This window comes from Microchirus variegatus (assembly GCF_963457635.1).
Source record: "Microchirus variegatus genome assembly, chromosome: 7".
NCBI lineage: Eukaryota > Metazoa > Chordata > Actinopteri > Pleuronectiformes > Soleidae > Microchirus > Microchirus variegatus.
This window is the reverse complement of record NC_139808.1, coordinates 2,859,484-2,883,395: the sequence shown is the minus strand read 5'-3', so window position 1 is coordinate 2,883,395 and position 23,912 is coordinate 2,859,484. Positions and strand designations below refer to the sequence as shown.

General features: G+C 42.1%; 2 protein-coding genes across 3 annotated transcripts; one reads left to right on the top strand and one right to left on the bottom strand.

Moving 5' to 3' along the window:
- Window positions 1-302: 302 nt before the first annotated feature.
- On the bottom strand, window positions 303-8,205 carry grik6 (glutamate receptor, ionotropic, kainate 6; the record flags this gene model as incomplete). The annotated part of the gene is made up of 9 exons (XM_083892356.1): window positions 303-879; window positions 2,031-2,275; window positions 2,371-2,590; window positions 3,803-4,020; window positions 4,115-4,212; window positions 5,320-5,543; window positions 5,633-5,812; window positions 6,375-6,406; window positions 8,121-8,205. The coding sequence occupies 9 exons, from the start codon at window positions 8,203-8,205 to the stop codon at window positions 766-768; spliced, it is 1,416 nt and encodes a 471-aa protein (XP_083748482.1). The 3' UTR covers window positions 303-765.
- Window positions 8,206-9,455: 1,250 nt separating this feature from the next.
- On the top strand, window positions 9,456-22,054 carry brpf3a (bromodomain and PHD finger containing, 3a). Of its 2 annotated transcripts, none has more exons than XM_083892439.1 (13): window positions 9,456-9,786; window positions 11,995-13,521; window positions 14,053-14,209; window positions 15,472-15,603; window positions 15,771-15,899; window positions 16,330-16,642; window positions 16,724-17,104; window positions 17,874-18,413; window positions 18,516-18,594; window positions 19,417-19,505; window positions 19,738-19,811; window positions 20,310-20,464; window positions 20,547-22,054. In XM_083892439.1, the coding sequence occupies exons 2-13, from the start codon at window positions 12,014-12,016 to the stop codon at window positions 20,728-20,730; spliced, it is 3,741 nt and encodes a 1,246-aa protein (XP_083748565.1). In that variant the 5' UTR covers window positions 9,456-9,786; window positions 11,995-12,013; the 3' UTR covers window positions 20,731-22,054. The 2 variants fall into 2 exon arrangements, with proteins under 2 accessions (XP_083748565.1, XP_083748564.1); XM_083892438.1 differs by having other exon boundaries at window positions 19,714-19,811.
- The last annotated feature ends 1,858 nt before the right edge of the window (window positions 22,055-23,912 follow it).

Genomic DNA, 23,912 nt, shown 5'->3' with positions numbered 1-23,912 from the left:
AAGACATGAGAAAAAAGAGAGTCTAAAGCAAGAGAAGACACAGAGAAAAGAGAGTTTACAGCGAGAGAAGACAGATAAAAGAGAGTTTACAGCGAGAGAAGACAGAGAAAAAAGAGAGTTTACAGCGAGAGAAGACTAATTAACTAATAATAATAGAAAAATAATTAACACGACGCTCTCCAAGAAGAGAAAAGTGGACAGCGAAAATAGAGCTTTCAACCCAGAATGGACAGACTCATTCATGTTCAATTTTCCCCCTGGAAGCACAAACCCAGTCTGTCTCATATGTTCAGAGACAGTGGCACAAAAGTGGCAACGTGAAACGCCACTTTGAGACCAAACACAACATTTTTGACCAAACACACCCACTCAAATCAGAACTTAGGTCACAGAAAATAAGCACTCTGAGAGCTTCTTGTCCTTTAAGAGAGAAGAAAATAATACATATGTTCAGTGTTACGTCTATATAATTGTATAAAAGTGACAAATATTGTCGAAATGTTTTTGAATAGTTCTTTCTGTATTTGACCGCACAGTCAGTTGTTGATTACATGCAGACTACTAGGCTATTTCAGTATATATCCCAAGTTAGACATTATGATGTTTCCGGACCTTTGCTTGAGGACATTTTCTCAAAGTGGACCTATTAGAATTTTAGTTGATTATCCCTGGTGTAAAAGTTATAGCAGTTCAAAAGAAAGTAACTAAGTTAATGTTTCTGTCACACATTACAAAGTGACAACGCTTATAGTTCCTACATCACTTCTATGCCTTTTCCATGTCTTTAGTTTTGTCCGTGTTTTCCCGGGAGGATCGGCTCGCACCGGTGGACCTCAAGCGCAGACTCAGTTCTTCAGTCAGCACGGTGCCGCAGGATTTCTGAGGGGGAGAACGTATAAACATAAACAGCGGATAAACAGCGCCAGCTCGCCATTATGGAAATGGGATTTTATGTAAACACGGCCAATGTGTTTACACTGCGAGAGCACTTGGATTCCAAATAACACCCAGACCGAGACGTAGCTTGCAAAACAAACCTCTCTGGGAAGTGTTGTGATAATTGATTAAATGTGAATTTTTGAACTCTTGACGACATGAAATGAACAACATGGTAAATAAACCATATATTTGGACTGGTCCAAATTATGTCTGAAATGATTACCTCTGATCAGAGAGTTATTAATGACATTTACAATCGAGAATGTTGGTCAAAGGTGAGTGTTCAGTTTCAGTCTCCTGTGACGCCCTCTTGTGGCAGAATCAATGGCCTTGCCAATATTGGGGTCAGACGCTAAGATGTGCCATTATTAAGAAACATTATATTCAAATGTGAGGTTGTACATTTACTATTTACTGAATGTATTTACTATTTACCATTTACTAAATACTGTATATAAAGGAGTCAGCCTAACTCCTAAAGTTCAAAAGTTTGGGGTCATTTAGAAATGTCCTTAGTTTTGAAGGATAAGCACTTTGTTTTCAATGAATATAACATTAAATGAATCAGAAATACACTCTATACATTGTTAATGTGGTAAACGACTATTCTAGCTGCAAACGCCTGCTTTTTAATGGAATATGTACATAGGTGTATAGAGGCCCATTTCCAGTGTTCTAATGGTACATTGTGTTTGCTAATGGCGTTAGAAGACTATTGGATGATTAGAAAACCCTTGAAAACCCTTGTGTAATGATGCTGAAAACAGTTTTGTTGGTTCTTTGACGATAGGGCAAAATTATTATTGGGAATAAAAATCATTATTTCTAATCGTGTCAATGTCTTGATTGTATTTGCGATTCATTTTGATGAATAAAAGTGTGACTTTTGATGGAAAACACTAAAAAAATTGTATAGGTGACCCCAACCTTTTGAACGGGAGTATGTATATGTTTGCATTTCAGTGCTTTACAAACTGTAGTGTTGAACGATCTGAACATAAGACTCCTTGGTGTAGTTTGTGGGAGAATCTAGTGATGCACGCTCTTTCAGCAGAAGTACTAATGTCATGTGTGTGTGTGTGATTGCATACCTTTCGCTCAGCTGCAGTTCTGCGACTCTTGGAGGCGAGCTCCAGAACAGCGAGCAGCGCTCCCAGCCCTACCCCCAGGGAAAGAACCAGGAACATCCCTCTGAGGTCGTGCAGCTGAACAGCCAAAGACTTGGCCTTGTCTGCCGCGCAGCTGCTGGCCCACCACTTGCTTTGCAGATAAGCCAGCTCTCCAGCCTCGCTCAGCTGAAGGATTGCAACACTGAGGTTCTTTATGAGCGGGGAGCCTTTTTGAGAATTGGACAGGTTTAGTTTCAGCTGCGGCGTTTTTATATAGTGAAATGTCGTTGTTTCGTAATCTTAATAAACGCGGATGCCTCACCGATAGCGGCAGCGATGCTGTAGCCTCTCATGCCGATAATTTCGTGAGCTCTGACCAGTTCACAGTACCGTGCTACTGCCAGGTCCAGAGAGACGGACTCTCCGATGAAGGCGTAGTTGCCCTCCTTCACGCGCCGCACGCCCTCGTCCATAGACGACACGAAACTTTTACTTCTCTCCATGTGTTCATAGATTCTGCGATAGACTGGGTTGTTTGAATTCTGGGGGGGAAAAAACGATGGGAGAGCATTAAAGTGATAGTTCGGAATTTTGAACATAAGACCTATTTTCTAACTCAGCCGGTGTGATGGAGACGTCTGGAGACGTTTTCAAGAAATTTCATTCATTTCTTCTAGTTGCCGAGTTCGCTGGTGCTATGGCTAGCGTAAGTCAATGATACAAGTTAGCATGGCATTAAAAACACTCATACCGACTCCACAGTGCACCCGAGGCAAATGGATTGTAACGGCAGACTATCGATGTACATATCTGTGTTGATAGAATAATATTTGAAACAAAACTAACGTCGCATTGCATGAATTTTTGAGGGACTACTTTCTCAGCACTATACTTCCAGCAGCGGAATCAGTCCGCCGCTGACGGAAGTATGACGCGCTGCTGCTGCTGCTGCTGCTGAGACATAAATCCTTCAAATTGCAAGGTTGGTTTTATTTCAAACATTCTATCAACACAGATATGTACATCGATAGTCTGCCGTTACAATCGATTTGCCTCTGGTGCACTGTGGAGTCGCTATGAGTGTTTTTAATGCCATGCTAACTTGTATCAAGATTCAAGATTCAAGATGCTTTATTTATCCCGAGGGAAATTATTGTGCAACAATTGGGAGGTAAAAGTGGAGATGTACAAGAGTTAAAAGATACATAAAATAAAATAAAATAAAATAAAATAAAATAAAATAAAATAAAATAAAATAAAATAAAACAAAAATAAAAGTAAAATAAACAAATAAGACAAATGCAACAAAGTGTCAAACAGAAGGAAAAGGACATACAACAGTAACTTACAACAGTAACTTAAATGCAACAATGCCACAAAAAAGAATCAAAAAAAGATTCACAGTCAACGTAGGTATATATAACATACAGCAGTACACACGGAAATAAAATAAGTACAACTAAATATGGTGAGCAAATGTTGAAAGTGATAAACAGTGATAAGGTGACTAATGATATCAGCATAGTGCACACAAAGTAAAGTGATAAAGTGATATTAACTTGTATCATTGACTTGCGCTAGCCATAGCATCAGCGAACTCTGCAACTAGAAGAACTGAATGAAATTTCTTGAAAACGTCTCCAGACGTCTCCATCACACCGGCTGAGTTGGAAAATCTGGTCTTATGTCCAAAATTCCGAACTATCACTTTAAACATAACGGACACAGATCATCCAAAAGCTCTTTATTCTCACCTTAAAGAAGGCAAGGGTGGATGAGCCGGCGAGGCATCCATACTCGGTCGTATCCTGATCGGCCAAGTCTTCAAACCCGTTGACCGTCGGCTGAGAGGACTCGGGGCTCTTCAACGAGCTGAGGTTGGAGAAGTAAGAAGCCAGGAGGACGACGGTGAACAACCACAAACTGCAGCTGATGACGCGCCCTGACAGAGCTTTGGGGTGAGGACCGGCACCTGAGCACACGCACACGCACAAAGACAACAACACAGTGTCAACGTGTGTGTACGTTTTTTGTATCGTCGTGCAACATCCGACTGTGCTTCGTACCTTGCAGAGTCAGAGCTGCAGCTGTGTACCACAGGCTGTGGAGGAGGCTGAATCTGTTCTCTTCACTCTGAGGCTGACGCCACTCACACGGGCTGAGTCTGCATTCAGACAGAAACATGACTTGTGAATTTGGAAGCAGCAGCACTTGCTGGCAAAAAAAATGATGGAAAAATAAGGTCCAGTGTGGAACATTTGCCCTGTCCATCCATTTTCTACTGCTTTATCCTCAACATGAGCTGGTGCCAATCCCAGCCGGCGTGGAGCAATGGGCGTGGTATAACCTCACACTCACACCTATGGTCAATTTAGAGTGTCCAATTTATATTAATGCTATATTTATTTTTACACAATTCTTATGTGTTTGTAAGGTAAGGGACTTACTTTACAGAGACCGCCTTCTTGAGTCGAAATTGTTTCTACAGCAGAATGAACAAACTTTCATTTCGAAGCATGATCTCACTACGATGGTGGTGAACAGGTTCATCCACATAATCCCGACGCATGCATAAATAAATAAACAAAGCATGGAGTACACTCTTAGAAATAAAAGTGCTAAGTAGAACCGTGTAAGGTTCTTCGGCTTGGTCGAGACAGAAGAAGGAGACCAGGAGCAGAACTGTATCAAGTTATAAGTTTATATGACAGTTAAAGTCAGTGATGACATGTTTATACACTCTTAGATATAAAAGTGCTAAGTAGAACCATGTAAGGTTCTTCGGCTTGTCCTCATAAGATAACCCTTTTGGCTCCAGGTAGAACATTTTTATAAAGGTTCTACCAAGAACCCTTTTAAAGCCTTTTATTCAGGAAAGGGGTTTTAAATGGTTCTCTGGATCAAAATGGTTCTTACTGGAACCGTTAGTGTTACCGAGAGCCCTTGGAAACAAAGCCATGTGCTTCAGAAGCAAATGGTTCCAGGTAGAACCTCAGCCCTTGTAGAAAGACCCTGTGGAACCCTTATTTCTAAGAGTGTATTGTGCAAGAATGTCCCGATTTCTTTCTTGACTCTGTAGGCCACCATAGTCCCATGATGCATTTGGGAAAGTGTGAGATGTAGTTGTTGCACTCTGAAGTCAAGTGTCGTTAATTCTTACACTCTGGACCTTTAAACCCACACAGAACAACCTCAGTAAATAAATATACATATATATACATATATATATATATATATATATGTATATATATGAACTACTTCTACTACTGACCTGGCGACTATGAAGATGGCCGCAGCGGTCCCCACGTAGGCGATGAGAATGCCAACCCAGGTCTGTACGGTAAAGGGGGCGAGGAAATCGAAGACGCCCGATTCCTCCGAGAAGTCCTTCCTCAGCAGGATGCCGATTCCCGTTTGCATGAACGGTTTGGTCATGCCCACAACTCTCTCCCGAGCTGCGGTGAGAGTCAGCGGCGCGATGGCCAGATCTGCCTCCTGCAAAGAAGGCATATTGATATAATGTCACAGGGGCCAGCTGGGGGAAATCAAATCGATCAAAAACATCAGTTATATTAGGTACTCACCCCTCTCACCACCTCTCCAATCATGCCGTTCCAGTTCCCGGTGTCGTCCTGCCTGCCGTATGAACTGTCTTTCACCATGTGCACTCTGTAACTGAAGCCCACTCTCTTGGCTACTACGGAGAGCAGGTCCATGCAGAAGCCCTCTAGGTCTGTGCCCTTGGAAATGGTATATGGGTCTTGCTATTGGGAAACATAAAAAAGGTAATCAGTGCAATGTCTTTTATTTTCAATTGTGTATCAGTTACACTACCGTTCAAAAGCTTGGGGTCACTTTTTTTCAATGAATATAACATTAAATGAATCAGAAATACACTCTATACATTGTTAATGTGGTAAACGACTATTCTAGCTGCAAACGTCTTGTTTTTAATGGAATATGTACATAGGTGTATAGAGGCCCATTTCCAGTGTTCTAATGGTACATTGTGTTTGCTAATGGTGGTAGAAGACTATTGGATGATTAGAAAACCCTTGAAAACCCTTGTGCAATGATGTTAGCACAGCTGAAAACAGTTTTGCTGGTTCTTTGACGAAAGGGCAAAATGATTATTTGGAATAAAAACCATTATTTCTAATCTTGTCAAAGTCTTTACTATATTTTCTATTCATTTTGCAACTCTTTTGATGAATAAAAGTGTGACTTTTAATGGAGAACACACAAAAAAATGTATAGTTGAGCCCAAACTTTGGAACAGTAGGGTAAATAGCTTAAATATGAGACAGAGAGGTGCAAGTTACTCACCCTTATAGTTGTGATTCTCAGTTCTGTTTGCACTGTGAGAGGGAAAGGTAAGGAACGGGTTAGAGCAACAATAACCTTTAAATCGTAGTAAATAAACAATTAACATTCAGTTCAATGTATTGCAAATGTGGATGTAAAATGTGGATGGAAGTATGAATTCATCTCCTCTGTGAATTTAGTGTAAATGGTACAAAGTGGAAGAACAACAAATGATGGTAATAATCATTTGCAAACATTTCTTGGACCTGAAATTGAAACTTTTATAGCGACCAAATCACAACATACATCATCTCAAGGCACTGTACATAGACAACATCATGCAGAGCAGAGAAACCCAACAATTGACACAATAAGCAAACACTGGAGGCATCAGTGGAGTAGAGAGAAAAAAACTCCCTTTTAAAAGAAGAAGAAATCTCTGACAGAACCAGGCTCAAAGATGTGCGGCCATCTGCCTAGGCCGGTTGTGGTGAAAGGAAAAATGGGGGACAGAGGTTCGAGACAGAAGAAGGAGACCAGGAGCAGAACTGTATCAAGTTATAAGTTTATATGACAGTTAAAGTCAGTGATGACATGTTTATACACTCTTAGAAATAAAAGTGCTAAGTAGAAACCATATGAGGTTCTTCGGCTTGTCCTCATAGGAGAACCCTTTTAGAGGGTTCCACCAAGAACCCTTTATTCAGGAAAGGGGTTTTTAAAGGGTTCAAAATGGATCAAAATGGTTCTTACTGGAACTATTAGTCTCACTAAGAACCCTTGAAAAACCCTTTCTTCAGGGAAAGGGTTTTTCAGAAGCAAATGGTTCCAGGTAGAACCTCAGCCCTTGTAGAAGGACCCTTTTGGAACCTTTATTTCTAAGAGTGCAGAACTACAATCATTTATATAAACAGCAGCAGAAATTGTTGATAACAGTTTTACTGATATTTAATTATAGCATAATAATAAAGGTTATGACACTTATTCTGACAAGCAGACATGTCTGGTAATTGGGTGCATTTATTGACCTTTACAGTAACAATAGGCTTCCGGTATCCTAGTAATCTGGTCACTCTTGTCTTATTAAAAAAAATAAAGAAGAAAGAAGAAGAAAAAATGCAATCTATTTAGAGCAGCGTGTTAATTCAAAGAGTCACAATGCCACGGCACTGTGAGATGGGAGGGGACTCGGAGAGCATCAAAAGCCTTAATTCAGGCCAAGGCCTGAGGGATCCATCGCCACAGGGTGATCCTGACAACCATCAGATGCTCCTTTTCAGAAGATGACACGTATACAGGCCCCTGTCACTTTTTGGCCACGCTGAACACAGAAGCCTTTGTCTGCTGCGCAGTTGAGTTGATTTATGACCATTTTTTTTTGTGAGCGCGTCAACTCTGCTTCCTTGTCTGGTTTTTTTTTTTCCCCCCCTACAACAGTCGGACAGGATGTGGCTTTACACTTTGATATTCATCGGGCCTGACAGTTTATTTATTTATGAAAAAAATCTTCCACCAAATCCAGCAGCGGAAAAAACACAAGAAAGTTGGCAGAGACAAGAAAACGAAGGAATGCAGTGCTCAGGTCAATGAATTTGAAATGTCAGTATCCGAAAGTCATCTTTATAAAAACATCTAATATTTTCAGTCAGAATTATTCCTACATCAGTGCACATTACAGAGTGTTTTTAAGTATAACAAAAAATGTTAGTTAGTTAAATAGTTATATTGCTCTTACTTTTGGAGAAGAAACCTAAAACGATCTCTTACCTGCAGTACATAATCCCACGTCCATGAAAGTCCCAAAGGTAAATATGAAGAATCCATACAGCATCTTGTCTCTGCTGGTTTGCATCCTAAAAAAAACACAATTAGTGGTTTATTAGATAAACGTAAATGCAAAGAGTGCAATCAAAGCCATCCCATTGGATAGTTTAAAAACTAACAATCACTGAAGAGATTGTATGTAAAAATCAATGCAGTCTAAATTACCTGACGAGAGTCCAAGATGTGACCGGTGGCGACCGTAATGCAGCGCGATCTGAAGTTCTTCACGTTCAAAAATGTGTAAAGAAGACCAGCCACCAAATGATTTGTGGGTGGAGAGAGAGTCGAGGAATGTCCAAGGGTTGGGGAGAAGCAGCAGTGAATGTTGGACATAGAGCTTCCAATGTGGAATGAATTAAGGGCATTTATGCTCGTAGTTTTGAAGAATATCTAAAGTATTTGAGTCACATTTCAGCTTTACTGTGGTGGTTTATTTTTGAGCAATGGTTGTCATAATCAGCTTGGGATTTACACCAACAACATTATGTGACCATTTCTAATTGAGGATTCTTTGCCAACACAATAAAAATATGTCATTATTTGACTATTGTCATTATTAAAGAAAACTATTCTGCATCTAATTAGAACTACACAACTGAAACACAGCCCAGCAATAATACATAGTTACGACCATGTCAGTATTAAAACATTCCATAAATGTATGGTAATAAACAGAATTTTCACTATTTATGACAAGGATACTGTCTATTTATACAGTTCTGTGTATTTATTTTAACAATGCATAGAGTCTCGTTCCTAAGGTCTTTTTGAAGCCTAAAGTAACCAAACAAAATTCCGTTATGCGCGATGTATAATAACAATAAAGGATTCTTGAATATTGAATCCAACCAGATGAATAAGATCATGCCTGCAAGTCTTCAAAGTACACTATAATAGCAATAATACAAACGGTCTGACAAATTAAAAAATGTTTCATGCTAATAATATTGTTGTCCACATCGCCCAGGCCTTGTCTATTTTGTATAATATTTAAATGCGGGATATTTTAAGGCATAATCTTGCCTCCAAATGGCAGGTGTGTGTGTAACAGGTACATTTGGGGATAAGGGAGTTGAGGATGAGGCCATAAAGGCGCGGAATATAACGTGCCGTTGTTTTTGCCGTCGCTTGTTCCTGTGATGAGCTCCAGGTCGAGTTCGATGACTTCGCTTCGGCGCTTGAGCCAATCAGAGCTCGGTGCGCGTTGACAGCGCGGAGAAGCGGCGGCCTCTGATTGGCTCTGGAGCTTTTTTTTTTCCAAAGGGGCGTATTTTTCGAGCCATCTTGACTGAATATTTAGCCTCATCCAAGGTACATTAATTCTATATCTTAGGTGTTTTTTTTGTGTTTGTTTTTGCTTCTCCGCGTTTAGCGGCATCATTCGAAAGATTGGAAGCACAGAAATGAGACCGGGTCGAGTGTGTGCGCTGACGCGGAGTCGCTGCGGAGGAGTGAAGTGCTGAAGATGACGCTGTCGCTGCTGAAATGAACCGGCTAGCTAGGCTAACGGCTAGCATGTCCGCCTTGACTGTAGCCCGACGCTAGCTGACGTTTGGCTAGTTGCAGTTCTCCAGTTTGACACTCGCACTGCAGTGGACCGTCGTTCAAGGTAAACGCTGCTGCTGTTGTTTTCTCCCGTGTTTTCGCCTCTGTCGGTAAATTCTGTCGTTTTGTGACGCGCCGTCTGTGTTGTGTGTCCTGTCCGACCGAGCAAACGTTATCGCATCAGCCAGAGACGAGCTTGATTTTTTTTTTTGCCCGTTTTTTTTTTTTGCAGGGGGTCTGGACTCCAAAGCAAACGCCCGAAACGTTGCACGTAGGCAGTGTCGCGATGTAAATACAAACACGCCGTTAATGTGAACATTGGCACACGGTGCACACAGTGTGTTTTGCTCTCTGGCCGCTGTCAGCGTGTATAATTGGGCTGCTAATCAACTTGCAACACAAACGCTGCCTCTGCTGTCGTGAGCCTAAAATGGCTGACAGATGTTAGATACTCGGGTTGGTATTTAGCGCTCTGCAACCGAACTATGCACAGCAACAGGGAACAAAACAGAGAGGATGCTGCCATGTGATTGGACGAGCAGAAAACACGGCGCTATGACAGGCTCCCGGTTTGACCAATGAGCGAACAGCTGGGCAGTTTCAACTGTTGTGTGTGTGCAGCTGGAGTACTTGAGGTAACATGTTGTGTTTTCATGACAGCAGCACCGGAGTTGACCCCGTCTTTTAAATTATTTTATTATTTTAACTTTTTTAATTGATCTGGGAACTATTGGCTAACAGAGGATTACAAAACGTGTTGAGAGTATTACACATTTTATGATTATTGAATAAATTGTCAATTAAAATGGTTAATAATTTATTTATTTACATATTTTTACCAGTGTTTTTATTCTCTAAAGCATCATTTTTATTGAGAAAGTAGCTACTAATCAGTAAAGACAAATTAGAAACGTCACACGAGACACATTTTAACTGTTCCTCTGAATTCATTGATTATTAATTGATTGACCAAATTAATCGTCAACTAGTTTGATAATTGATTAATCGTTTTTGATGTTTTTCATTGTTAAAACACAATTTATGATTGTTTTAGCTTCTTAAATGTGAATATATTCTTCATTATATGCTCCATATTACAAAGAAATCATTAAAAATGTAATAATTATAGTTTGTGGACAAAACAAGACATTTAAGAACACCATTATCATTCCAGGATTTGACAAACACTGATCAAATTTTTTTTTTACATTTTCTGACATTTTACGGACCAAACGTTTATACGAATAAAATAATCAACAGATTAATCGATTATAAAAAAGAATTGTTAGTTGGAGCTCTATAAATCTTTATGTTTCCGTCTACTTCTACTGTTACTATATTGGGAACATTGGGAATGAGTTTACCTAGATCAGGGGTCTCAAACTGGCGGCCCAGGGGCCACATGCCACATACCCCCCACTTAATATCATGTGGCGGCCGAAACGGCTCCTGGTACGAATTTTAATTACAGTTGTCCACACTATTATTTATGTAATTTTAAATAAATGTCTGTTTTTGATATTAATGCATTAATTTTGCATCATAAATAGTATTATTAAGTATACGCGTGATATCATGATTAAATATTGTGAACAGTTGTTTTTTTTCCCCCCACTTTTTCTCTAGGCCGGCCCCCTCTTGACCACAATAGATGGGCATTGGCCCCCAGGTCATTTGAGTTTGAGTCCCCTGACCTAGATAAACAGTAGGTGGCGCAAAGTGGGTCACCACCAAATTGGCAACCAGTTGTGACATCGCCCATAAGAATTTTAACGATTTGACCAGTGCCGTGTTGAGGTTTTGCAAAAAAAAAAAGAAGTTGAGATGAGTTACCTGCAACCAGGCTCCTATTGGATGATACCAGCTGTCAGTCACATGAGCTGTAATTTATCGACGAACTGACATAATTTTCTATTGAAGAAAACACAAAACATTTCCCCCTGCCTCAAGTATGTTTCTTTCTGCAGCGGCACCTACTGATAATTATAATTATCAAATGCTATGTGTACGACTAGTGTGATAGCTAATTGAATTTAATACTCCACAAATGAACACTAACAAAGTGGAAGTACAGCATGTGTTACTTTAAAGCTGAATTAGAAACAGCATTTGGTTTGTAATCTGTTTTTTACCAAAACAAGCTTTTATATATACAAGACGGGCAGTTTACGCAGTAGTTTTTTCTCTTCCATTTTACATGAAGTAAAAACAATTACTGTTGATATAGTAATATAAATCACATCAATCGTATTTTTCTTTCTCATTTAAAAAGGCTGCTGGTGTAAACTCCCATGCGGAAGTTGAGGAGGTGGGAATGTGAGACAGCTGTTTACAGAGTCAACATGGGTAGGGGTCGAGGACGAGGGAGAGGAAGGGGCAGGGGATCGTCTGGCCAGTTGCGACCTCCCTCTCCCTACAGACTGCAGCTCTCCCCGTCCAGGGAGACTTTGACATATGCTCAGGCGCAGAAAATCGTGGAAGTGGACCTGGATGGACGGCTCCATCGGATTAACATCACGGATCCTCTGCCCATCATAACCGAGGACGAGATGACGGCCCAGGACATTACTGAATGTAACAGTAATAAGGAGAACAGCGAGCAGACGCAGAATAAGACCAGGTCATGGAGGAAGCCCTCAAACAGTAAAAGCAGGAAGAGTGGGAAAAACACGACTCACCAGAACCAACGCTCGGGCTCCCACCAGCACACAGGAGACGCCAATTCCTTTCAGCACTCATCCAACCAAAGCGCTCTTCCTGAGCCCACCTTTCGAACGCTGAGTACAGTTAGTCCCACAGAAGCCCCTCCTCTCCCGACAGCGTATTACCGCTACATCGAAAAGTCGGTCGAGGAACAGGACAGCGTGGCAGAGTACGACATGGACGAGGAGGACCTGGCCTGGCTGGAGATGGTGAACCAAAAGCGGGTGTGTGACGGCCATGCGTCGGTATCTCCGGACACGTTCGAGCTGCTGATCGATCGTCTGGAGCGGGAGTCCATCCTGGAGTCGCGCAGCCAGGCTTTGGCCCAGAACGCAGTCGACGAGGACGCCTTCTGTTGCGTCTGCTTGGACGACGAGTGTCTCAACAGTAACGTCATCCTGTTCTGCGACATCTGCAACCTGGCCGTCCACCAGGAGTGTTACGGCGTGCCCTACGTGCCCGAGGGCCAGTGGCTGTGCCGCTGCTGCCTGCAGTCCCCCTCCCGCCCTGTAGACTGTGTGCTCTGTCCCAACCAAGGAGGTGCCTTCAAACAGACAAGCGATGGACGTTGGGCCCATGTCGTCTGTGCCATATGGATCCCAGAGGTGTGCTTTGCCAACACGGTGTTTTTGGAACCCGTCGAGGGGGTCAAGAACATCCCTCCCGCTCGCTGGAAGCTCACCTGCTACCTGTGTAAGCAAAAGGGACGAGGAGCATCCATTCAGTGCCACAAAGCCAACTGCTACAGGGCCTTTCACGTCACCTGCGCTCAGAAGGCTGGGCTCTTTATGAAGATAGACCCGGTCAGGGAGACGGGCGTCAATGGCACCACCTTCTCCGTGAAGAAGACCGCGTTCTGTGAGCATCACTCGCCCGTTGGGTTTCGGCGGGACGGGTCAGGAGACGAGTCGGTGGAAGGAAGACTGGTGGGCGGCAGAGGGAACCGAGGTCAGAGGTCTTATACGCAAAGCTCGCCCTCGCCTTCAAACAAGAAGGCCACTAAAGGCCAGAAGAAGAAGAACACAAAGGGGTCCGGTGGGTCGACGCGTCGCTCCAATGTGCCTGTGCTGCTCGTGCCTCAGATCCCTTCTCACAGGTGGGACATTTGGGTAACTATTGAATTCATCGTTTATAAACGCATGAATACTCATTAGTGTGTATTTTATAAACACAGTTGTACATGTTTTACTCGCATGCTGAAGTGTTAGCATGTATTTAGCGACTGCAGTCCCTTGCAAGTCGATCAAAGGGCTCGTTTGTTGGAGGTGGATGCTGATTGGCTGCTTGAGTACAGCAGCTATTTACACACTGTTCCTCAGCTGATGGGATGAGTAAAACATGTAAAACTGTATATCAACTACATACTAATGAGTATTCATGCGTTATAAATAAAGAATTCAATATTTATTTATGCTTAACTAATGCTAATAGTGTGTATCAATAGTGTTACCCACATTTGTATAATGAAAGAATTCAGCCTTGAATTAATAATGATGTTTTTCATGAAATGCAGGGTTTTTGCTAGTATTGTAATTTACTTTATCTCGAGTTCGTCTCGTGTGGCGTTGCCATGGCAACCGCTATGACCCTGAAGGTTTTTTTATCTGTAACCGTTACATCTTCGCAGACTGAACAAGATCTGCACGGGAGTCGAAGTCCAGAGAAAGAATCAGTTCATGCAGCGGCTTCACAACTACTGGCTACTGAAACGGCAGTCGCGAAACGGGATGCCTTTGATACGTCGACTCCATTCCCACCTGCAGGCGCACAAGACTGCAGAGCAGGTGAGGACAGATATGTCAACAAAAAAAACTGCCACACAATGATTGCATTGTTAAATGATGCATTTTTGATCATGTGATATTTCACAGGAAGTGGTTGAGTTACTGAAAATGAAAATAATTTCCGCATTTAATGCTCAGACATGGTAACATAAGTGGATGGCTCTCAGGTGTGAACACGACAAGGGCACACAGAGACCGCATTAGTGATATCATCACTCAGACCACAGTTACCACGCGGCGACATTTTTCTAGCAGTGTGAAACCAAAAACGTGTCACTGACACACTTCATCACACTGAAGGATCACCTCCTCCTGAACATTGCCGATCACTGTCGGCAGGAAGGTAAAACTCAGCATATGACAAAAATCCTGGTCCATAACTTGTTCAGAACTAAGATTCAGAATGGATTTACATGTCTGGATCTGTCCGTGTGAGTATTTGACAACAAAAAACAGCACATTTATATTCATGGAAAACCGATTGAAAGCATTTCAGAGAACCAAAAAGGTTCAAACCAATCATGTTTGTATTCTCGCACACTGAAATCGAGCCCAAGAAACCCAGACTTCACACTTATTGTGAAGACTGTTATGATACCATTTTTGCTGTGGACCTCTCATTGTTGGAAAGTGTAGAGTTTTAAAGTAGCAGTTAGTCGCATTCAGGGGATATATAGGAACTTGGGAAGACATTGTGTTTTCTGCTGAGTGCTATGAATTTGAAATGGATGAATTGGAGTCACATGTATTGTAATATCTGGCTTTAGTGAACCATTACTTCACCACTAGATGCCACTGAGTTTTTAACCAAGACCTAACGTCTTTAAACCAACTGGTGTGGGTATGAAATCGCACACCAGTTGGTTCCCACTAGCGGTGTGCCAAAAAATAGATTCACATAAGAATCGCGATTCTCATTTACTACGATTCAGAATCAGTATCAGTGTCCCAGAATCGACTTTTATTTTTGTTACTTTGTATGCAATATGTGATATCGCTTTTATGCAACAATTCCATCTAAGCAGGGATGTTTAAAACTTCTCAAAAACTTGTCAAAATCCGAAAAAGACACTTAAATGTCTCCATTTGTCATTCTGTCCTAGTAGATCGTCCTTTGCACACCTATAAATTGAATCAGAAATCGTTATGAATCAAATCGTGAGATAGTAAAAGATTCCCACCCCTCGTTCCCACAATGGTCGAGACGGAAAATATACAGGCATCTGTCGTCTTTTTCAACTTATTTTTTGTTTTGTGTGCAGCGGGAGCCGGATGAGAAGCTAAGTGCCGCAAGAGAGGAGCTTCGATACTGGCAGAAACTGAGGCAAGATCTAGAAAGAGCCAGACTTCTGGTGGAGCTGATCCGTAAGAGAGAGAGGCTAAAGAGAGAACAGGTGAGGGACTGAAAGTGTCAGGGTTACTCTCATTGTACTTCCATCCCAAACTTCTCAATTAGTCAAGTACCAATTTAAAGACTGAGTTTGAGTCCAGGTTTTTTTACCTTGAAACTGTAATAAGCGTGATCTGTGGCCGCGTTTTTGCTCTCGTCGTCTTTCCTCAGATGAAAATTCAGCAGGCGGCTCTCGAGTTGAAGTTGACCCCAGCGCTGGTGCTTCTACGATCCACCCTGGAACAACTGCAAGAGAAGGACACGGCCAAAATCTTCTCTCAGCCGGTCAATCTATCAGAGGTAGGTGAAGTCGGATTAAATTAGAGCTTAATGGATTAATTGATTAATGATCAATCTTCATCACTTTGATGGGATATATGCCTCTTGCTCACGTGTAGCCCATGTGCGGCCACTGTATTTACAAACGCTTCCTCAGTCAGGTCTGATAGTATTGCTTGACAGAGCTCATTTTAGGATAAAGGACAAAACAAGACACATAAGGTTCCATCATTTCTGTCCACGAAATAATTTTGGTTTGTGGACAAAACAAGACATTTGAGAACCTCATCATTTCCAGGTTTAACATTTTTATGCACCATTAAACGACGATTCATTGAGAAAAAATTATTAGTTAGCAGCTCTAGATGAAATAGACACTTTTCAAATCAGCAGCACATTTACGTTACCTCTAACGTATCCTCTAATAATCTGATGACAATGATCTCTTGAGGTCCCAGATTACCTGGAGTTTATTTCCCAACCCATGGATTTCTCGGCCATGCGCACCAAGCTGGAGGGCCACGCCTACTGCTCCATCGCAGAGCTGCAGAGAGACTTTGAACTCATGATTGCAAACTGCCTCAAATACAACTCCAAGGACACCATGTTTCACAAGGCAGCGTTGCAGTTGCGGGAGGTGGGCGGCGCCGTCCTCCGCCACGCCCACAGACAGTCTCAAAGCATCGGCTTGGACCCCAACACTGGCATGCATCTCCCAGATGCTCCGAACAAACATGGCTTCTACCATTGTACGTGGGATGACGGTGAGTTGCAATTTTGAGCTAACGTGTTTCCTTGTAATTATAGCCACACGGCTAAACTACTCCCCCCCCCCCTCCTCTTAGTTGACTCTCTTCTGGACCCAGAGAACAGACTGCACTTAACCACGGATGAGCAACTAAAGGCCTTGCTGGATAAACTCGATGTAGTCGCGTCCATGCGAACCAGCGGCGGACGAACCAAGAGAATCAGGCTGCTGCGCCGGGAAATCAATACACTCAGACAGAAGGTGAACCAGCAGCAGCAGCAGCAGCAGCAAAACACTCAATGTGTGAACAGTAACGACAAAGACGATGAAGGAAAAGATGACGACGACGGACAGGAGGAGGAAGAGGCGGAGGAGAGGAAGACCAAGAAGAAAAGGAAGAAAGAGAAGGAAAAGAAAACGAAGAAGACGGACAGTGTGGATAATGGACGTTTGACTGCGTTGTCCAACTGTGGGACAGGTAAAAAAAAACATTTTTAATATGTCTGTACTTAAATGCACAATATGTAATTTCTAGTCCTAGCTAACATTAAAAGTAACCCAGATGAAAAAGTTCATTAATTTGAATATAAATCTAATTTCTGTGTATTTATGCTAATGGGGTACACTACTCTACGAATAAAATATAAAACATTAGACTCTTAGAAATGTTAAATATGGATGATTGTGTTAATAATGCAGTATCAATGGTTAATTTTTGATAAATCTGCAGGGGGGGGATAAATCTATCAATCCTTTTAAATGATGTTTATTAATTAATAGTGCTAGGCAAATTAATGCGTTAGCGTCGGTTAACGGTGCTAACAGCATTAACGTTAACGCACGGTGTGTTCCCATGACGACTGACCGGAAAAAGACGCGTGTGACGACATGTTTACGTGCCGCGGCACCGGAGTCCAGGCACCGTTTACCAGTTGAATCCATTAGCTGCGTTAGCTCCTTTAGCGCCGTTAGCGCGCCTACAGTCGACCTGGAGCAGTCAATTTTTTTTTAAACAAAAAGAGCAGCGCTACAAATAACCAGCGTACCGGTGTAACTGCGTATATGTGTGCCTCTGTTTTTAAAGTTCAGCGTTACTTTAGAGACTCATTTTAAAAATCCGGAGTCACGTAAAAACATCACGTCACGCACGTCTTTTTCCGGTCAGTCGTCATGGAAACGCGCCGTGTTAACGTGCGTCACGTGCCCAGCACTATTAATTCATCAAATCGAATGTCTCCTCTATCCAGATGACTCTCCTCCCGTGTTAGAACTCACCTGTCCGGTGTCGTCACCGCTGCCCGGCGACGCTCCTCTAGAGCCTCCTGTTCTGGGTATCGTAACCGGAGGTCGAAGGTCGCCCGGGCGATCCTACAAGCGTCAGCGGTCGTCCCGCAGCGGGAGCAAAAGCCAAGGGGAAGACGAGGCCGAGGTCGGCGAAACGCCGTCTTCTCAACCGGAGGCTTTTCACGAGGTCACGCCTCTGGGGACGCCGCCGACCCTGCCCTTGGCGGGAGTCGGCCGTCGCACCTCCGTTTTGTTCAAGAAAGCGAAAAACGGGGCGCGGATGACGAAAAACAAGCCGCAGCAGAACAGTAAAACGTCCGAGGACAAAACCAACGGGTTGGACAGCACGCCCGCTAGTCCAAAGTCGCCCAGCGTGACCGCCTTACCTCCCACTTCAAACCCCTCCCCCGCGCCTCACTCTCCGTCCTCGCACCAACTGAGGTCCAGAGGCCTGAGCTCAGAGGGCGAAGCGGACAAACACTCGCCGCCAGTCAGAGAAACAGGTGAGAACAAGACGGGTGATTTCAATCCTCAAGATACGTTCTGCAGTCCATTAATTCATTTGTGTGTGTGTGTGTGTGTGTGTGTGTGTGTGTGTGTGTTAGGCCTCACTAATGGGAAACACCACTCTGCAGACCATGATGATGACGACGACGACGACGACGACGATGACCAAACATTGAAGTGAGTACATAGAGCTGCAATCACTACTCACGACTGTGTCTTTATGATGGAGCTTTTTTTGTTTGTTTCATCCTTTCATTACAGTTTTCTGGTTACTTCTTATACTTTTTGACCACATCAGACAGATAATTCTGTGTAAAAACAAATGAAACTCAACTGTAAACTATCTGTTTGGAACCAAACAAGTATATTAAGTTGACCATATATGGCACTTTTCAACTATACAGTTCTAGCATGACGCGGAACGGCACAGCTCAACTCAAAGCAACTCTTTTTTTTTCAATACAAAATCATAGGAAACGGTTAATTAATTCTGACACTGTCACGGAACTAAAACTAAACTAAATAGCTGTCGCTAAACACTACAGACTCCACTGTTAAATATTGAGACTTTAGACATTTCCTTGCTAAATGTTGGAGATTAAAACACGTTTTCAGGATTTTTAAGTCTTTTTAACTGATCTACATTTCGGCATCGTTCACTTTGATTCTTGAGTCGACACAGTGACGACAATCTCTGACGACAATCAGTGGCCGTCACATGTTTGTATCGGCTCTGCTTGCTTGGAAGCTCGCCAGGTACTATCCCTAATGGAAAAGCAAACAAAACGAGTAGCGCTGTGCTGAGCCGAGTCGCGCTAGAACAAAAGGAGCCACACATTTCCCAAATAAGTTGAAGGAGATTCAACCTGAGCTGGATAAAAACTGGATTTAAGATCATCAGTTTGACACAAAAACAAATGCTACGTAATGTTGCTGTGAATAATCTGTTATTTCAGGTTTAAAAAATAACCCCAGCTCTCGATGTTCTCTTGTTTTCAGGTGTAGTGTCTCACCACCCAAACGCAGTCGGGGTAAACCCGCTCTGGCCAAAGTCCCTAACAGTGAGAACGGAGACGTCTCTGGGTCTGGTGTGTATCAAGAGAGCGTAGTCAAAATACACTGAAGTCCCTCTGTGCAAGATTATGCACAGAAAACCAAAAAAAAAAAAAAAAAAAAAAAATTTCAACTTTGCAATTTTTGAAATGACCAATTTGGTTAAGTTCAGTTTTAAGTTTGGGCCTCAGAGCTGCCATGAATTCAAAACTAATTGGATATATTGGAATATCCTGTTCACAGGAAAGTCTACACTTCTGTCTTTAGATATTGAGACAGAGCTCGCACCACTGGACCTAGTTTGGGCCAAATGCAGAGGATACCCGTCATACCCAGCTATGGTGAGAATGGATGTATATTCCATATTGATTTAAGTCTCAGAGATGAAATAAAAGACAAGGTCCTTGGTGCTTTCCATATACGCTACCGTTCAAAAGTTTGGGAAAAGCACTTTTTTTCAATGAATATAACATTAAATGAATCAGAAATACACTCTATACATTGTTAATGTGGGAATCGACTATTCTAGCTTCAAACAGAATATGTACATAGGTGTATAGAGGCCCATTTCCAGTGTTCTAATGGTACATTGCGTTTGCTAATTGTGTTAGAAGGCCATTGGATGATTAGAAAACCCTTGTGTCATTATCATTATCTCTAATCTCGTCAATGTCTTGACTATATTTTCTATTCATTTTGCAACTCTTTTGAGGAATAAAAGTGTGCCTTTTAATGGAAAACACAACAAAAATCGCGTAGGTGACACCAACACTTTTGAACGATAGCGTACGAGAATATAACGGTAAATGACGGAATAACCTTCTTTTTTTTTTTTACAGATTGTTGACCCCGACATGCCCCAGGAAGGGCTTCTTCACAACGGCGTCCCGATCCCCGTGCCTCCCGCCGAGGTGCTCAAACTGGGCGAGTGGAGACAAACGGACGAAGGCGAAAAACTCTTCTTAGTGCTCTTCTTCGACACTAAAAGAACGTGGTAAGATTCAGACTCAAACTCGACGCCGACCGTTTCGACCTGTTTTTTTTGACGAATTGTCTCCTTTTTTTTCGATTTCCAGGCAATGGCTCCCTCGTAGCAAACTGCTGCCCTTGGGGATGGACGACACTGTAGACAAACTGCGCTTAATGGAGGGCAAGAAACCCAGCGTCCGCAAGTCGGTTCACACCGCGTACGACAGGGCCATAGTGCATTTAAACCACGTAAGAGGAAACGTTAACTTCACTCCCTCCAATTTTATATAAATTTTTGCTTCAAAATTTGAACAGGCTGCCTGTTTACATGTAAAAAAAAAAAAAAAAAGAAAGAAAAAAAGCTTCTTCATCTCTGCTGTTTAAAAAAAAAAAAGGTGGAAAAGTAAATGGTTTTCTGTATAAAAGTGAAGCGCTGGTTTTTAAAATGGACAGAAAGTGCTTCAACACAATTTTGTAGATGAATTTGTTCACTTTTTTTTTTTAAAGACGGTTTTACACAACCACTGTTGTCACTACTGTGTTTTATTTTAGGCCAAAGTGAGTCAAGAACGTGTAAATATTCAATCGTCAAAAGGATCGTCTCGATTCAAAAGTGTATTTAGATTGTATTTAGCCATAGAAAATGTCACCGTTTATCGCGGCGTGAAAAGTCCCCCAACTGAATCATGTCACACGTGGGCCGTCGCGGTCCCCGAGGTGGTACCGGCAATATTAAATTAAAAATATTTATTTAACGTTTAAACTACCGAATCGATGCTAAAGTAGAATCTGAAGAGGTTAAAAAAAAAAAAAACAGTATTTAAATTTATATTGTTCTAATTTAAGCATTAATACTAAGAGCTGCTCTGTAGATTATTACAGAAGATTCACATTAGTAGAAGCACTGATCTATTTGTGGCCAAACATTGTTGAATTTTTAAGTCCAACTATGACATGTTGTGCGTGGGACTTGAGAGGTTTCTACTTATTTTTCCATATTGTGAAACTGTATTATGATACTAGGATGTGGAAGTACCTTTTTTTTTTTTAGATGTGATACCACTACAGAGGTTATTTTGTGGTTTATGATGACAAAGTCCACTGAAATCACCCAAAATGAAGAACTTGCTAATTTGGCTGGAATGACTTGAAAAGCACAATTGGCCATTAAGAAAAAGAAGAAAACGTGTGTGTGTGTGTGTGTAAACTATATACAAATACTGTATGTATACAAAGTTACTGTAGTAAAAAGGTGCATGTGTATAGTTTTGTAAATATGTAAATGTATGTTTATATTGGCTTACATGAAGTAATTTAAGGAATGCGAAAAATCAAATTTAGATTTTAATTTATACATTTGTGGCAGTCGAGAGTGTTATTTAAGAAGTAATATTGAACAGATTTATGTACGATGCTCAGTAGCTCTTGTAGTAGTGAAGGTATTGACCAACATGTCGGAACATATTCTTTTTACAGTGAGGTGGCATAAATACCTGAGCTCTGTGGGCGGCAGTGACTGCACTCGCCCTAGAGAGGCAGTTTTTGTTTGTTTTGCTGGCGCAGGTTTTTCGATCTTGTAATTTGAATTATTCTGCGAGATCCCAAAAATCTGCCTGAGACGATATTTTCTCATACAAGAATAAATGCTGTTTGAAACAACCACGTGTGCACGTGTGTGTTATTCAAAGACATGATTTCCCTCAACTTGTGGTGCTGTTTGAAGACGCATCAACTGAATATATCAATAAATTAAAGGTGAGGTAAGTAGTTTATAGTGCCATCTATGGGAGAGGCTGAAATTTACAACAAAGAACTGCTGCTCTGCTCACCCCCTCCCTTCCCTGAGCGCTACAGTGTCCTCAGCAGGTCAAATGTCGTCCTCGTCGTCTTTCTCCGTGTCAGCAGATGAGGTTCGTGAGGCGAGGGAGAGGGCGGAGCTACCGCGGCCGTTTACATATTGTCCCTTTAAATGTAGTAGAAGCTCCTTTTAATGCTACCGCGGCGTTTGTCCTTACAGGCTCCGGTAGAAACATGGCGTCTCTCTGCTAACAGTGGCTATGCGACCACGGCCCGCGACCATGTTATTTTAAATGACTTTTTGAAACACTACGAAAATGAAACAAAAACTATTATACAGCGACTAGACAATGCAGGAGCACATAATATGAATAAAAAAGTGGATTTTGGGTTATATAAACCCATAAATACTACAAATTGTCACTTTAATGTTTAAATGAGACATATGAAAAAAAAATCTACATTTTTAAATAATTTTAATCCTTATATTTGGGACTCTGGAGGACCTATGAGTAGGCAAAGTGTGAAAAAAGATGACTCACTCATGTTTTTGTGGTCCTCCTCAGTCTAAGTACAGGAGATGAAACACACGATGTTGACTTTCGCCAAGTCATTGCTACGTCACAATGACACATTCCTGGAATAATTGTCTCGCGGAGCTCCACTTTGTCCATAAAAAACGAGAGAGTGCAGGCGAGGGCAACAGTATCCCGAAAAGCGGAAGTCCGCGAAGTGTTCTATTCTTGGCTGCACAGTGCAGCGCAGAGTTCTACACAAACTTCCAGCCTCAGAGGATTTACGCGTCCGGTGGATACATTTTATAGATGACGGCAATAACGAAGGCTTTTCCAAACGCTAACTGCTGTTAGCTGCCGGAGCCTCAGTGACGCTGACGTAGTTTCCTGTGTCTCATTTGCAGTTTAAGGTGAAGTAAGTAGTTTATAGTGCCATCTAGAGGAGAGGCTGAAATTTACAACAAAGAACTGCTCCTCTGCTCACCCCCTCCCTTCCCTGAGCGCTACGGTGTCCTCAGCAGGTCAAATGTCGTCCTCGTCGTCTTTCTCCGTGTCAGCAGATGAGGTTCGTGAGGCGAGGGAGAGGGCGGAGCTACCGCGACCGTAGCAGACGAAGCGGAGAGAGAGGAGGTGGGACTTCCTGCTACAAGTAAAGAGACGCTTGATTTGTTCTCTCGCGTTTGTCCTTACAGGCTCCGGTAGAAACATGGCGTCTCGCTGCTAACAGTGGCTATCGACCGCGGCCCGCGACCATGTTATTTTACATGACTTTTTGAAACACTACGAAAATGAAACAAAGAATATTATACAGCGACTAGACAATGCAGGAGCACATAATATGTATAAAAAAGTGGATTTTGGGTCATATAAACCCATAAATACTACACATTGTCCCTTTAAAGAGACAGACACTCAAAACTGAGCGTTCTGAACAGGGCTGTTTTGTTCAGAGTGATTGAACTGCTGTGGTGCTTCATCCTTAAGGGAATTTGACCAAATTATGTCACAGACATGTTCATTAGGACACCAGGGAACTAGGTTAACTTGGAGAAATGGTGTATAATATGTCTACTTTAACACACAATATGACAGACTTTAAATGTAGTAGAAGCTCCTTGTAATGCTCCGAGCTGGTTGAATCCCAGCGTTTACGATTTCCAC